Source organism: Strongylocentrotus purpuratus, unplaced genomic scaffold, assembly GCF_000002235.5.
Source record: "Strongylocentrotus purpuratus isolate Spur 01 unplaced genomic scaffold, Spur_5.0 spur5_scaffold_13, whole genome shotgun sequence".
Classification (NCBI taxonomy): domain Eukaryota; kingdom Metazoa; phylum Echinodermata; class Echinoidea; order Camarodonta; family Strongylocentrotidae; genus Strongylocentrotus; species Strongylocentrotus purpuratus.
In genome coordinates this window covers 23,951,278-23,967,930 of record NW_022145598.1, presented here as the reverse complement: position 1 = coordinate 23,967,930, position 16,653 = coordinate 23,951,278, and the positions used below count along the sequence as shown (strand labels likewise).

Here is a 16,653-nt window from a genome sequence, read left to right as displayed (position 1 = left end):
TCATCTATTGGAGCCGGAAGGATGTTAGTTGTCTTGTGTACTTTAACACAGCATTGGTGCTCTCCTGGTGCCAAACAGACATTATGAAAAATTGAATCTCTTTCTATTCTCGTGATTGTACAACTTTATAATAATGACAACATACATAATTATATCATCTGTTGGAGCCAGAAGGATGTTAGTTGCCTCGTGTACTTTTACACAGCATTGGTGCCCTCCTGGTGCCAAACAGACATTATGAAAAATAGAATCTCTTTCTATTCTCGTGATTGTACCGCTTTATAATAATGACAACATACATGGTTATAATACCTGTTTGGAGCTGGAAAAATGTTATCTCGTATACTTATACACAGTGGGTGGTATTCCGGTAGCGCGTACTAAGTTAGCATGTACTAACTAAAGGTAGTCCACACTTTTATGGAGTGCCTGTTGCCAACTCATTTACCCTGTACAGATTATTTTAATCCTTCAATGAAAAGTGTCCAAAAAATTAATTTTGCAATGAAATGGGAAGAAAGAGTTAATATGAGTATGAACTGAATTTCAACAAAGTCTTTGGTAGATTATCTTTGTCATGAACATTGAAGGAGGAAGATGAAACCTAGCATTCCATAGAAGTGTGAACTAAAATTCATGCTTAGTCTGGACTTAGTCCCAGCTTAACTGATGAGAATGCCACACCATGTTGATGCCATTCTACCCCCCCCCCCCCCAACAAAAAAAGAAAATGATATGACAAATACCAATTATTATTCTATCCTCATGAACATGCAGTTTCATACTGAAAACAAACATTGTACATGATTATCTTGTTTGCTTCGGAGCCAGAAGGGCATTACCTCATACACTAACTCAGATTTTATGACTTTTATTTGCTGACATAATCAAAATTACTCCAGAACAGTACCGATATTAACCAATACATGCAAGGAATATGACTAAACATTATTGCATAAAATTGTACTGCTATATTACAGTCTTACCAAATTAAAACGTAGGTACATTTATGTATTACATGTATTCTTGATCTTCAACTGCACACATGGTTCATGAAGTTATAACAGGCTTTCAGGCTACTATTATTCAAATTACCATCCTTCAATTTATAACACAATCTCTCATAAGTATAAAAGGTAAAACATCTTGTAACAAATGTGGTGAAAAGGAGTCAAAGACAGAGTGACAGAGAGAGAGAGAGAGAGAGAGAGAGAGAGAGGGAGGAAGAGAGAGAGAGAGGGAGGGAGAGAGAGAGAGAGAGAGAGAGAGAGTGATTGGGAGAGAGAGAGGAAAACAGACGGACAGACAAAAGGCCAGACAGAGGTCAGAAGTCATCTATTTCATATACGGAATGAGGTTGGCGATAAACCACTCATCGGAGAAGCGAAGATGGTCCCAGGGTGCCGTGAGGAAGACCAACTTATTGGCTGCGTCCATCTGCTTCAAACCAAGCTTGTCCTGATGGGGGAAAACAGGAAGAATAGATAAAGGAATAACACTATAAATGTAAAATGATTATCAATTAATTATCAATTAAAGGCCCACTGCACTACTTGTAGCTAGTTGCGCCCTCTATATAACAAACAATGCCTAATCGGTGACCATTGGTCCCCCATGATCCTCTTTTTCTTATGTTATCTGAGAGCTGAGTTGATGAGATAACCACCTGTCCAGTGACCTTGCAGGGCAGTCTAATCCCTCCTGTAAACTACGGCAGATAAGCTTTAAGTTTATTAATTTCCATAAAAATCACATTACAAGAACAAATACATTTGCAAATACTACTGTAAATAACATGCAAAATGTTTCACTAGAAAATACATACCAGTAAGTACATTAAAGTTGCTCAAGCTTAGGTATATAGAGGGCAGCTAACTGAGCCAATGGGTATTACGATCCTGTGCGAACTAGTTTCCCTAATATGCGTTAGTCTGTACAGGAGCGTAAAACCTGTTGGCTCAGTGTTTGCCAAGTTACCTACCGGTACTTCACGAACAACTATACACCGATGCATGAACATCTTTAAGATATTAAACAATAATGGAAAAATGGAAGTTATAAAAACCCAAATAAATGAGGTTGTCGAGATATCTTCCCGAAAAGTAATTAAACAAAATGTGATGAACATAATAAAGATTTGAATTTACATAAACTTATTTTGCCCCAAGAAAACCTGTATAAAAATGAGAAACACACAAAAAAATATCCAAGCCCTACAAATACACACACATAAATAAAGTGGAAAAATATTCTACACAATATCAAATGTGATTAGATGCTGCTTTACACTTCTTTTAAATCTTGTAACTCATCATAGATGTTATGTTATTTGGCAAAGTATTCCATATAACCAAGGATAACAGTTGGTTTGACCCAATTAACCTGAAAAGGTCAAATGTTCATTTTCTATATGACTCCGAAAGGAGGAAGTATTTGTAGAGTGCCTTGTGAGGTATATGAATACATGTATTTATGAAAGAAATTGATTAATCCCCTACAATGATGATGAAATATTATCACAGGAAATCACTCAAGGGTTTGGGGTTTCAATTGCCCATTAATAAAATTCTCGATCAGCTCAAGTTCAAGATGTTAAAATAAGAAGGGAAAAAACAGAATTAGATGATGATACAAGATTGGGAAAAAGCACTACAGATCCATGTAAAAGGAAGAAGTACAGATAATCATGGAGTTAATGAGAAAATCAAAGTAGTTGTTATAAGTCATGTAAATGAGGAAATACAAGAAAAGCAGCAGGGGGGATGTGCAAAATCCCAAAGGGGAAAATAAGATAACTGAACATGAAAGAAAAGTATGAAGAAATGACAAGGAAGAAAACACTCATATCTACAGAACTAGGATGGAATAGGAAGAAAATAAAATAAAACAAGATAATGAAGAAATAAATAAATGTTTCTACCTGAATGTATAGTTGGCTTTCTCTCAGCGTGTACAGCTTAGAGGTGGTCCCGGCGACATAGAAACCAAACCACTGGAAATAAATAATCAAAAAGATATATTAATCACATACATGTATTTGTACACTGTATGAAAAAGAAGAAATGAGAAGGAGAAGGAGTAGGGGAAGGAGAAGGGGAAGGAGAAGAAGAGGGAGAAGGAGAAGAAGGAGAAGAAAAAGAAGAAGAAAAAGAAGAAGAAAAGAAGGAGGAGAAGAAGAAGGAGAGGGAGAAGGACATGAAGAAGAGGGAGAAGGAGAAGAAGAAGAAGAAGAAGAAGAAGAAGAAGAAAACAAGAAGAAGAAGAAAAAGAAGAAGAAGAAGGAGAAGAAGAAGAAGAAAACAAGAAGAAGAAGAAGAAGAAGAAGAAGAAGAAGAATAAGAAGAAGAAGGAGAAGAAGAAGAAGAAGAAAAAGAAGAAAACAAGAAGAAGAAGAAGAAGAAGAAGAAGAAGAAGAAGAAGAAGAAGAAGAAGAAAGAAGAAGAAGAAGATAAAGAAGAAAAAGGAGGACAGGAAGTAGAAGAAGAAAAGGAAGAAGATAAAGAAGGAGAAGAAGAACAGGCAGTTGAAAAAGAAGAAGAAGGCAAAGGAGAGGAAGAAGAAGAAACAGAAGAAGAAGAAAAAGAAGAACGAGGAGAAGAAGAAGAAGAATGAGAGGGAGAAGAAGAAGGAGGGGAAGAAGGAGAAGGAGAGAGAGAACTCAGAGAAGGAGAAAGGGCAGGAAGTAGTGGCAAATTAAATAGAACAGCAAAATCTTCATTCTTACCTCTGATTCTTTGGGTTCGACCATGGTGTCTTCACCAAACATGACCATCACAAACTTATTCAGCGTCACCAGGTTCTTCTTGTAAGTCTGATTCACATACTGCATACAAACACAAACATAATATAGGTTAGAGGTGAATAGTAAAAATATACTTGTTAATAAAAATAAATAATAAGAGGCATTTGTATAGCGCTATTCCAAGGGGCACAAGAAAATAGAAAGAATAAGCGAGTGTCATAGTGCCAAGTACAGGTATTGTTAAACAAGATGAGATTTCAGCTTGCATTTAAAGGTCTCTAAGGAAGTCATGATTCTCAAATTCAATGGGAAATTATTCCAAAGATAAGGTGCTGCAGCTGAAAAGGGTCGAGGTCACCAGTTTGTTGAGTTCGTGTTGGGGGTTAAATTGGCGTATGGTTGGTGTTGGTGTTGGTGTCGGTGAAGATAAAAATTTGAAAGCCAGAACACTCTTAACGGACCAATATCGCAGACATCATGCAATCTACGCCACCGACGAAGACCAAAACTAAATGGGTAAGAGTTAGTTCACCGATTTCATGGTATGACAAATGTTGACATCTTCATTCCTCAAAAAGTACCTGTCACGAACCCCATGCATATTCACGTACATATGTATATCATTTTGCGCATGAGAAAAAGACGTGATTTGATGAAGATCTCATTTTTGATTAAAAACCAACGACCATCTGTACAGGTATTTTATTATTCTTAATTAGTTTTAATTATGTTGCTAGTTTTGCTACTGTTCTGTTTCTATATGATTTAATGATGTGATTTAAAAAGAAATCTATTGTCACCTAGTTTTGATGTACATGTACCACAATTCAATACTGGGGGGTGTTTCACAAAGATCGACTTCCAGTTGGACTTAACTATAGCAGGCCATTCATGCCACTGTTTTCTCTCACCATTTGCTGGCATTGGTCTCTCACAGGACTTCCAAATCAAGGACACAAATCTACAGAATTTACATTTTGTTAATATTTCATTATTGAAGGAAAAAGAATTATCTAAAGATCATAATGGTGAGAGGAAACAGTGGCATGAGCGACCTGCTATAGTTAAGTCCAACTTAAATTTGATCTTAGTCTTTGTGAAACACCCCTGGCCTAATACAATACAACGGGAAGAGCCACTTTAATGGGTCTCTTTTTTTAAGAACCCCCCCCCCCCCCCGAAACATCAGGTATGGTTTTGTGCTGCTGAAAAATCACTAAAAATGGCCCCAAAATTAGTATTTCCTTCAGAATAACACTTCACCTTGCTAAAGTGCAAATCCCAGATGCAAAAAATAATTGAAACCCTTTTACTTTTTCATTCAAAGTCCTCTCCAGTGTTGCCAAAATAACCTTTAAAATGGCTATGGGTTTGGAGGCTTCAACTGCACACCCTTATCGACAGAGGTTGATTAAAATAGTTTAGTTTCGTTTCTCTTATATCTATATGTGTTCCCTCTTATATTTGTTCATTGTTTATATCTACATGTAAATATGTCAGTTTTAATAAATAAATGTGTTCCTCTCTTATTCTTGTTCATTGTTTATATCTACATGTAAATATGTTATATTGACCTCTGCTCTTGCAACTGAGTCTGGAATAAAGTCTTGAATTGAATTGAATTATAAAATGGCTTCCTTCGGGACATAAGTGCTGGGGATCGAAACAACAACCTTCAAGTGGTTAGACAATGCGACTATGAAAGTGGGTGGGTGACTGATTTACAAAATTACATGTATCTCTAAAAAAACCTCTTAAATAGACATTGTACGAGTAGCTTACAATTTCTTGGCTAATAATGGCATAAGAGCTGGGGATCGAACCCACAACCTTCATTTTTCTAGTCCGTGTTTAAACCCTTCGACTATGAAAGCTCTCGTGGATGACTGATTAGTAAACAAAAAATTTTAAATAGTAGTGAACAATGTAGGGGTAGCTTACATTTTCTTGGTTGATGATGGCGATAAACTTGCTGTATTGCTTGTACTCGGCTTCGTTGATAGGATCATGCCAGTACTGGGCCTGCACGAGACTACGATAAAGAACGAACAGAGAAGAATAAGCGCCATCAATTGCATCGTCTATGGGCACTTTTGTCATGTACATGTAAAGCATTGCTAGTTACTGAACATCGTGATCATTGGAAGAAAAAAAAAGCACTAGTCTAGAGAAGTTGGTGATTTAGCTCAGTGAAGCTCAAATATGGGCATGGAAAATTAAAAAGAGCGCTTGAAGCAATACATTAAAGGTAATACAAAGTTTTGGGAGTTTTCGAAAATTAGGTGGATAGTGATTCTTTATAATTTTGATATATTTGGATGCACCTGTGGAAGTTTAATAAGCACTAGAAAATTTAGCCCCTAAAACACTTCTGCTTTCGAGAAAAATTGAATATACTATACCGGTGCTCTCGGTAAATTTTGATGAATTTAAAATAGCGCCTGTACATTAGTTTATCTATTGGTGTGTGAGAGATAAAGGCATGTGTCGTGCACGTGTGCCTAGTCCCATATACATCTTTCTGTGTACAGTGCTTGTAACTTTACGAAGACTGGGCCAAATTTCTTATCATTTTGATGATTCCAGAACCGTGCAGTATTATGCTAGATGATCAACCTTTCCTGATCGATTCCACAACGTTTCTTTCACAATGCAATCGCATGACATTATCTTTAACAACATCTGAAAGTCTCAGAGAAATAGGTTTAACAGGTTTCACTGTATATAAAAATAAAAATACTTACTTGTCTTGTACAAAGCTGCAGGCAGCCACAAAAAGGGGAAATAAAGAAGAAAGAAAGAAAATCACTAGTTACATGTGTATGGGTATTAACATATTCTAACTCATGAAAACAACTGTAAATTCATTGCTGTATCAAACCTGAACCACTGTGTATCCTAAATGCTACAAATTACTCCAGGGGGTATTTCACAAAGACCAAGATCAAACTTAAGTTGGACTTAACTATGGCAGGCTGTTCATGCCACTGTTTGCTCTTAAAGTTGATCTTAGTCTTTGTGAAACACCCCCTGTGGGTTCACTACCACTCCAAATGGAAGACCAGCGGCAATATAAGGATACTGCTGAAGATATCTTAATTTTATCTTGTAAATCATCATTCTATTTGTTATTGTTTGTTGTCTTTTTATAAGGATATATAACAAACAAACAAACAAAGAAACTTCATTTATATAATTTTTTAATATTTTGGCAATAAGGGATTGCGCATGATGTAAAGCAATACATTCAAAAAATTAAAAAACAAATTACCATACATACATTAACATGGTACACAATTTCCCCTCAGTAAAGACAGACTATATTTACAGCTAAGTCTCACAATGAAACAAACAATTAAAATACCAAATTAGACGCATGAAGAAACAGATGATGGTTGGCTGGTCTCCAATAAGATATATCCTCATCAATGGTGATGAATGAAAAATTCACGATTCAACATAAACAAATGAAATTCATTTCTTTCTTCATGAATATAGAGCTTAGCAATGACTTCATACATGAGTATATCATCTCGTCGCTGTTTTCACGAAGTGACTGTAGTGAAAAAAAATTGCATTCACTTTGCGTAGTCAACTCGTGAAAACGAGGACGATCTGTTGGAGCCAGAAGGGAGTTATGTCATATACTTTAACACAACAGATTTGTAACATACATGATCCGGCATGATTCTCTTACATACTAAAACTATTTTGCATCATATCCGAGGGGCTATAAGACCAAGACTCACCTGTCGTAAGCTCCCAAGTTGAGCATCTCTCTTGCAAGGTTACACAGAGTAGAATTGTCTCCTGGACATCGCGGGAAGCCATAGACACCTAGAAAAACCAGGATGAATTGATTTGATTTTTATTTCATTTTAGTAACAATATCGATCCCCTTCGATATTCCCGGGTATTTCATGTTCTGCGATCTGTATCCTACATAACACCTATTTATTTCAACCTTGGACCAAAAACTACAACAAGAAAACCATCTTAGTACCATAGACCCTTCACTAAAACTCAATGGCAACCCTAAGTACTATGTCCCGTTTGCAGGCCAAAAAAATGAAAAGGATAAATTCCAACAGCATTTGAAAGATAACACTTATTTAGTACTTCCCTGAAAAAAGGGGGCTTGAAAATGTCTTTAAGTGGGAAAACAAGGACTATTAGTCGTCAAATCGACTTAAGAGCTATAGAGCCAGTAAGTAGTAGTCTGATTTTCAGACCATTGTACCCAATGGTCGTACGTTTTATGTTGCGCAAATATTCAATCAGTTTAATTTTGGCCATTACAAGAAGTGGGTTATTGATGTAGACAAATGCTCATGTACCCTTTACAGCTCATTTTATGTATGTTATTACCAAAGAAGAAAACTAGATGGAACTTCGACTGCGTGCAGTCGAAAATGATGCCTCCGTCATAGAGCAATTTTACATACCAAAACAGAAGAAATTTTTCAAATTCAAGTTCAATTGTAATCCATTAACAGGTTCTCAGAATATCATGATTACAAGCAAGTTCTCATATACATATATGACCCTTTGATCTTTGACCTCATGACCCCAAAATCTACTCAGTTCATTGGCTCTGCAAGATACATAAACAATCTAAGTCTGGCAGGAATCCATCAATCTGTTCTTCAGATAACGCGATCACGAGCTATTTTTGCATACATAATGAGCCGCATGACCTTTGACCTCATGACCCCAAAATCTAATTAGTTTATTGGCTCTGCAAGATACATACATGACCAAAGTTTGGCAGGAATCCATTACTCAGTTCTTCAGATAACGCGATCACGAGCTGTTTTTGGATACATAATGAGCCCTATGACCTTTGACCTTTCACCTCGTGACCCCAAAATCTAATCAGTTCATCGGCTCTGCAAGATACATACATGACCAAAGTTTGGCAGGAATCCATTAATCAGTTCTTCAGATAACGCGATCACGAGCTGTTTTTGCATACATAATGAGCCCTATGATCTTTGACCTTTCACCTCGTGACCCCAAAATCTAATCAGTTCATTGGCTCTGAAAGTAAATACATGACCAAAGTTTGGCAGGAATCCATCAATCGGTTCTTCAGATAACGCGATCACGAGAACGGGACGTACGTACAGACGGACAACCCGAAAACATAATGCCTCCGGCTACTTCGTAACAGAGGCATAAAAAGCCAGTCAGTCACTCCATAGTGTCTGACTGAAGTCTAGCAAGTAAACGGGTTTCCTTGCATAATTTGAATATTAGGACACTGCTAACATTTAAATTTCACAGACATACATGACATATTCATAATTCCTGCAAAGTTCTACAGAATTTGATATTGGCTAGCAAAAGGGACATAGTATCTTTTAAGGTATATGTTCCATTTGCTGGCACAAAAAATGAAAAGGATAAATTCCACCGGCATTTGAAAGATAATACTAATTTGAACTTTCCTCAAAACAAAAGGGAATTAAAACGTCTTTTTGTGGGAAAATAACGACCGTTAGTTGTTGAATCGACTTTAGAAATTGCAATGCTTTAAGTAAATAGTCTGATGCTCAGACCCTTGTACCCAATGGTAATGCATAGAGCAATTTTCACTAGAGCGTTCCAGTGCTTCAGAGTACCATTCCTTTGAAGGTGGTGGGGCATTAAATTTAAAGACCGTCAATAGTACTGGGCCAAAAGGGATTACACCACACAGCAAGGTCACTGACAGGTGGCTATATCATTAACTCAGCTCTCAACTAACATAAGAAATAGAGGATCATGGGGGACCAACAGGCACCGCTTAGACATTGTTTGCTATATACATGTAGAGGTTGCAAGTGACTATAAGTAGTACAGGGGAGCTTTAAGAAGATTACAATATACAAAAATATGAAAGTGGAAATGAATATACCTTGGTGTTGGCCTCCTGCAGATATGAGATTGTGCATGGGAGGGTTTGGGCACATCTGGGCCACAGCTCTCCTGCAGATGAGGAAAAAAAAGATTAAATATAATCATGAAGTAGTGGTAAGATATATCTGCACATTGCTTCATGGTATATATGAACACCACGTATTAAAAGTGTGATTGTGGTGTGTAAGTCTGCAAAGCAGTTTAAGTCAAGATTTGGACAAACAATTTCTTTCTTTCATCTTGCTTAATAACTGAATAAATGTCACTCTACACCTTGATCCAGAAAGATAATATGCTAACTTATTTTGTGAAATGAAAGGGTGTTTACAAAATGAGGGGGGGGGGGGGGGGGGGGACCGGAAGCCACACTACCCACTCTCAACTGCAAAAAACATCATGTAGAAAAGTGTTTTTCGGGGGGGGGGGGGGTTGGACCAGGACTGGTTCTAATTGAGGATGAATATTTCCTAACAAAATTATTATTTTTTATTTTTTATTTTTTGGCTCTTAACTACTACCCCTGATCCCCCCCCCCCCAAAAGAGATGAAAGCTTAATTTCAGAAAATCTCCCCTCCCCTATGCAATGTAATGGTAGTGAAAAAACTCACAAGAACTGTCCCCCTTGTGAGAAGCCGATAGCATTGTATCCGTTCTTGAGCTTGGGGTCCTTAGCGATGATGTCACAAGCCATTTTGATCTGAGCGAAGCCGTCCATGAAAAAACCATTGGCCATATCCTTACAGAGAGAGAGAGAAAAAAAAAACTTACATCAAACCTGTATATAGAGGTAGATTTGTTGTGGTCAAGTGGATAAGTCACCCGACTGCAGGTCACAATTAAGGTACGGGTTCGAGTCCCGCCGCAGCACTAATGTCCTTTGGTAAGACGTTAATCTACATTTGCCACTCTCCACTCAGGTGTTAAATGGGTACCCAGTAGGATGCGAAAGTTAATGTGGTTGGATGAGCAAGTGTGCGCTTGTAAAATGGCGACTGGCTGGAATGCTCCCCAGGGAGTGGATAACGGGCATACATTCTTTGCGGATAAGCTTGAATCCGATGATCAGGATAATGATATATCTGTAAAGCGCATTCACACATCGTTGTATCGATGTATTGGACGCTATATAAAAGTGGAATACTATTATTATGTAAAGGCCACTTTAGGAAAAGGGTCAAGGTGGTTACTGTTAATGCTTTTTTGCAGACAGGTTCTTTACATGTGTCTAATTTCAGAGAAGCTAGTGGCTGTAGTATGAATTAGAATAAATAATCATAGTGGGTTCTTATATAGCCCTCATGTCTGTAATACTTGACCCTCATGGCGCTCCACAAGTATTAGCACGCCTTTAAAAGCCAAGTCCACTCCAAAAATAACTTACTTTCTATAGAAGCAGAAAAATCAGACAAACTAATTAAAAAAAGTTTGGGCAAAATCATATATATCTAATACGAAAGTTATGAATTTTTGTAAAAGTCTGTAAAAATAAGGAAAATTGGAAATTTACTTCAAGTTTTTAGGGAAAAAAAGAGAATTAATGGGATTAAACTATACAAAGCAAATGACAAATAGTGAGGACATGACGTCACTAACTGATAATCAAATTGGCAATTTGTGTAGTGATTTCCATTGTTCTGTAGTTTTACATACTTTTTCAAAAATCCATGGCTTTCTTATTGGTTATCCGATTTTGCTCAAACTTTTTTTGATAGGTTTGTCTGATTTTTCTGCTTCTATTTGAAATTAAGTTATTTTTAGAGTGGACTTGTACTTTAAGGAGCTTTAGCATTTCAAGGAATTACGGTAAGTTCTGCTAGGTACCCATTTACCTCATCTGGGTTGTGTGTTACAAATGTAGATTAATGTCTTGCCAAAGGATATTAGTGCTGCCGAGGGGCTAGACCACGACACCGCCATCAAGGTTTTAATCCAGGTTCTGAAGGAAGACTTGAATAGTGGAGGATTATGGAAATACCATAAATCTATAGAGGAAATCTAAGATTACAAATTTTGCTTCATATTTGGGTGTTTTATAAATTGAAACAAAGTTTTTACTGAGTATAAAAATCTACTTAGTTCACAAAAATGTATGGCTTTTCAGGTATCGCTATAGAAACAGTCAAAAAATCAAAACAAAGCAAGCTTTGCAGTCACAAAGTTTTAACATTCCTGAATTGATTGAGGATGTTATCATATACTTACAGCAACAATATCACTGCCTATTTCCAGGGAGTTGACATAGATGCCTGGAACCTGCTTCTCCACAAGATTCTTGATGCTTCCCATGCTTAGTGGGTTACAGCAGCTGTCACCTGAAAGGACAAAAAATGCAGTTTAATACAGGCCGAATAAGAAGAAGAACATCAAGAACAAGAAAAAGAATAAGGAGGACGACGAGGAGGAGGAAGAATAAGAAGAAAAGGAAAAGGAAGAAGAAGAAGAAGCAAGCAAGATACAGATGTAAAATGACTATGGTGCAAGACCCGGAAGCTGGGACATCCCCCCCTTGAAGTTAGACCTGGAAGCTTGGCAGCTGGAGACGGCTTTCTTCCAGAAGCTTTGGTATTCAAGGTATTCAAGGTATTCAAGAAGAAGAAGAAAAAGAAGAAGAAGAAGAAGAAGAAGAAGAAGAAGAAGAAGAAGAAGAAGAAGAAGAAGAAGAAGAAGAAGAAGAAGAAGAAGAAGAAGAAGAAGAAGTAGAAGAAGAAGAAGAAGAACAACAACAACAACAACAACAATTTCTGGTGCAGATATGTATAGTGATGTCTGTTTAAAAAGTATCTTTTTAAAATTAGAATTAGATCTTAATGTTAAAATAAAATGTAGACAGTCATTTTATATTAACGATTTGTCATGTTTTTCACTGCATGCATGCTGCATTAGATTTATATGTTAAAGAGTAAAGGAGGGGGTAATCGACCATCTCCAGTTTTCGGCCGATTGGTTGGATGCATGGTTGCATGGTAAAATCCCTTTAAAATACATTGCATAATAGCATATGACATATCCCACACATACCATACCATGCCAGAGTCACTGAAGAACCACATTTGCAATGGAAAATATATCCTAAAATATCACAATTTAGCGATGTAATCGGCGGTCCCGCTACTCGAATCTGAAAAATCAAGTATCTTACACGTGTCTGTAAGAAATATGGGTACCATAAAATGAGCTTTATTTCAAGTATTTTTCAGATTAAAAGCCCGATTTTGTGCGAGTCGCAAGCTCAAAAGTATCTCATCACATGTATTAAATCAATGCAGCCGGACACCGCAACGCACACACGATATCTCTGTCTAATTCAGATTTCAATTTCCGATCAACGCAGTGCTAGTTTTCGACATAGCGAGCACCGGGGAACTTCGGCGTGGGATACCTGCTCTGCCCGCTAGTGCTATAGATCAGCGCGTAACGCGCTTCCTATTGACTTTGTACATGCGGTCGAAATCTGGCTCGCTATGTTGATAACTGCCTCCGAAACAGTGAAAATTGAAATGAATATTGATGGCAATTCATTATTTTTTTCTGGGATTCTTTTTCTGTTTAGGTAATAATAATATTTGCTTCATGATTTAAACAAGAAATGATAATAAATAGGAAGTAAAGAGTCTCAAAAATAGGATTTTGTCTTAAAGCTTATCTGCCATAGTTTACAGGAGGGATTAGAGCGCCCTGCAAGGTCACTGGACAGGTGGTTATCTCATCAACTCAGCTCTCAGTTAACATAAGAAAAAGAGGATGATGGGGGACCAATGGTCACCGATTATGCATTGTTTGTTATATAGAGGGCGCAAGTAGCTACAAGTAGTGCAGTGGGCCTTTAAGTGGTCGAAAAACCCCTCCTTTACTAGATATTCACCAAATAGAAGGTAATTGCCAGGTCTATTTTCAATCTAATTCTAAAGTTACAGATAAGTCTAGTCTCTACTCTAGTCTATATCCAGATATCCAAGTTCTTAATCAAAACACTGCAAAAATGGAAAAAGCACACTCAGTGGATCGTTAGGAAAAAATATGACGATTGTTCAAAAACCCATCCAAAATTTGACCCGTAACTCGGGAGTGGGGATACCCTACTAAAACATACCCAAAATGAAGTAAATATTCATTAAATGTCCAAATAAAGATCATGAGTCAAAAGTTGTTATGTTTACCGGTATTACCTGTTTCGTGTCAATTTTCTTGTTATTTTTGGAGTATTTTTCGGATAAACGTTGATATTATCAGTATACACTTTTTCACAGGTTTCACGGCAAACCACTGCACAATACAAGTACATACCGATGGTGGGTTGCGGGCGGGCGCGCATCTGTGTAAAGTTATCTACCGTAATGTCTCAAATCCTCATTATGGTAGATAACTTCACACAGGCGCGCGCCCGCCCACAACCCATTATGCACTTGTATTGTGCAGCGGTTTGCTGTGAAACCTGTGAAAAAGTGTATAGGCCTACTAATATCAATGTTTTTCCCCAAAATACTCCAAAAATAACAAGAAAATTGACACGAAATAGGTAATACACATAACAACTTTAAACTCAGGATCTTTATTTGGAGATTTAATGAATATTTACTTCATTTTGGGTATGTTTTAGTAGGTATCTCCACGCCGGAGTTACGGGTCAACTTTTGGATAGGTTTCTAATAAGCGCTAAAAATATCCAGGGCACTAGCACTAGCAAATGATAAATTATGTTGTTTGTCGTAATTGTCTAATAATGATGAAATCTCAGCCCAAGCAGAGCTGCAGAGCTGAGTCTAGCCTTTGCAGTTTGCTTGCGCCCGCCCCGGCCTCTTCAGCCGGCGAGAAGCGACTGCGGCGCGGCGGTGCACAGTGGGCCAGGGAGGGACCAAAGTGCGCCAAAACTATTTTTGGGTGATTTATTTTTTTCAATTTTTTTCTTGCCCAGTTGAAAGGTAATACATAGAGGAATACCTCAGTGAAATATTTAATTCCGGTATGCACAATAAGGGTATACATTTACTACTTCAATCAGCAAAATCCTACATATTCACAGTTTTAGTGCAAAAGTGACCTATTTTATAAATCTTTCAATTCAACATGAAGTTTTTAAGTTATTGATATGAAATTGCTCTCACATATTCCTGATAGTTCATTTCGTTGAATGAATGGGTTAAAATTAATAGAAACACAATCTTCATGATATATTATAGGGTAATTCACTGAAAAATGGACTAATTATCCATGTTTTTTATAAATCCAGAAGAAATGTTTAGATCTCCGCGGTGTACCGCTTAAATTTTAATACCACCCTTTCCTCTGATGTCTAAGCTTCAAGTTGATACCAAATTTGGCTGCCCAAACTTGCCCATTGTTATGTTGGAGCCGATTTCCCTTGCCACATTGCCCTGAAAATGTGGGTTTTTGGGGTCCGCGGATGAATCATGAAGGATTCGTGGTCATAAATCACGGCGAGAGGGGGCGCGTGACACTTGTTCTGACACCGCAGACCAAAATAAACACATTTTTCGGGGCAATGTTGCAAGGAAAACAGCTCTAAAAAGTAACATAATAACGGGCAGAATTGGGCAGCCAAATCTGGTAGACCCCCTATCAACTTAAAAGGTTAGACATCAGAGAAAATGTTGGTAATACAATTTAAGCGAAAATCCCTGGAAATCTAAACATTTCCTCTGGATTTATAAAAAAGAAATCCCCAAACATGAGTTTTGGCGCACTTTGGTCCCTCCCTGGCCCACTGTGCGGTGGAGCTTTGTTAGAAAATCAAAACAACTTATAAATAAATACATGGGACCACAATAGTTTTATAAATTACGTAAACTTGGGTTGAAATACAATATTACATACCCATTCCATGCCAAATAACCAGAGGCATAGACGAATTCGACTGGCAGCTGACACTGGCAGTACAAAATACAGAAACAGCAGCTAAGAAAATGATTTTCCACTCCATTTTGTTGTATAATAGTAATAATAATACGTAAACAACTAATAACTAGTCAGCTGTGGAGATTATGTCACATGATCATGACCGATCAGTTCACGTGACGTGCGTACGTAGGTGCCGAGCGAGATATGGGGTAAGGCGCGCCGGAAGCAGTTTGGGATGAGGGAGGGGGGGTGGGGAGGGGGGGGGGGGCAAACATTCCAGGGGGCTCACCTTCCAGGGGCAGTGACGTAACGAGCAAAAACGTTTGGAAAGGGGGGGGGGGCGGGCAGAAGAAAATTTTTTATACATATAACTTTCTTCTTTCTCTGTTTTTCTCTGTTTTGATAACTTTGAAACATTTTTAAAAGTGAAACATTGATGGATTGTGTTCTTACAAGCCCAGCTTTTCTAAGGTCTCCACTTTCTTTCATTTGGATTATATATCGACTTAAAATTGCACTTAAATTGTTTTTTCTTATGCTGTTTCTTGTTCTATTATCATATGTAAAAATGTTGTGAAAGAAAGAAATGAAATGAACCTTGAACCTTGAATCAATTGGCGGAGATTCCAGGGAGCAGAGCCCCCCGGGTTTTTAGGTAATTAATAACTGTCAGATGAGCATACAGGGGACCGCCTTAGGGCCCATGGTGGGGTCCGGGGGCGGAGCCCCAGTAAGCTCTAGGGATATAGGCATTTAATTACGGTCAGATGAGCATCCAGGGCCCCGCCTTAGGGCCCTTGGTGGGGTTCAGGGGGCAGAGCCCCCGGAAGCTCAGGGGTTTTAGGTATTTAATTACGGTCAGAGGTGCATACAGGGGACCGCCTTAGCGGGCCCTTGGTGGGGTCCGGGGGCAGAGCCCCCGTAAGCTCTGGGGTTTTAGGCATTTAATTACGGTCAGGTGAGCATCCAAAGCCCCCCTCATGGTCCTTGGTGGGGTCCAGGGGGCAGAGACCCCGGAAGCTTTTTTTTTTTTTAGGTATTTAATAACTGTCAGATGAGTATACAGGGGATCGCCTAGGGCCTTTGGTGGGGTCCGGGGGCAGAGCCCCCGTTAGCTCTGGTGTTTTAGGCATTTAATTACGGTCAGATGAGC

The 16,653-nt window shown here is 38.1% G+C and overlaps 1 protein-coding gene across 1 annotated transcript; it reads right to left on the bottom strand.

The window, feature by feature from the left end:
* Positions 1–569: 569 nt before the first annotated feature.
* Positions 570–15,656, bottom strand: LOC587708 (palmitoyl-protein thioesterase 1). The gene is made up of 10 exons (XM_030983197.1): positions 15,477–15,656; positions 11,847–11,956; positions 10,253–10,380; positions 9,642–9,712; positions 7,492–7,579; positions 6,487–6,501; positions 5,684–5,774; positions 3,725–3,823; positions 2,921–2,992; positions 570–1,458 (listed from the first exon to the last, which is right to left on the bottom strand). Exons 1-10 carry the CDS (start codon positions 15,580–15,582, stop codon positions 1,336–1,338), a joined length of 903 nt encoding a protein of 300 aa, XP_030839057.1. The 5' UTR covers positions 15,583–15,656; the 3' UTR covers positions 570–1,335.
* Between the last annotated feature and the right edge of the window lie 997 nt (positions 15,657–16,653).

Excerpts from the sequence above, each read along its gene's own strand:
- LOC587708 (XM_030983197.1), bottom strand. The coding sequence starts at position 15,582 with ATGGAGTGGAAAATCATTTTCTTAGCTGCTGTTTCTGTATTTTGTACT. Across the intron at positions 11,957-15,476 it reads GGTTATTTGGCATGGAATGG|GTGACAGCTGCTGTAACCCA; the intron begins GTATGTAATATT and ends TTGTCCTTTCAG. Across the intron at positions 3,824-5,683 it reads CCATCATCAACCAAGAAAAT|TATGTGAATCAGACTTACAA; the intron begins GTAAGCTACCCC and ends GTTTGTATGCAG.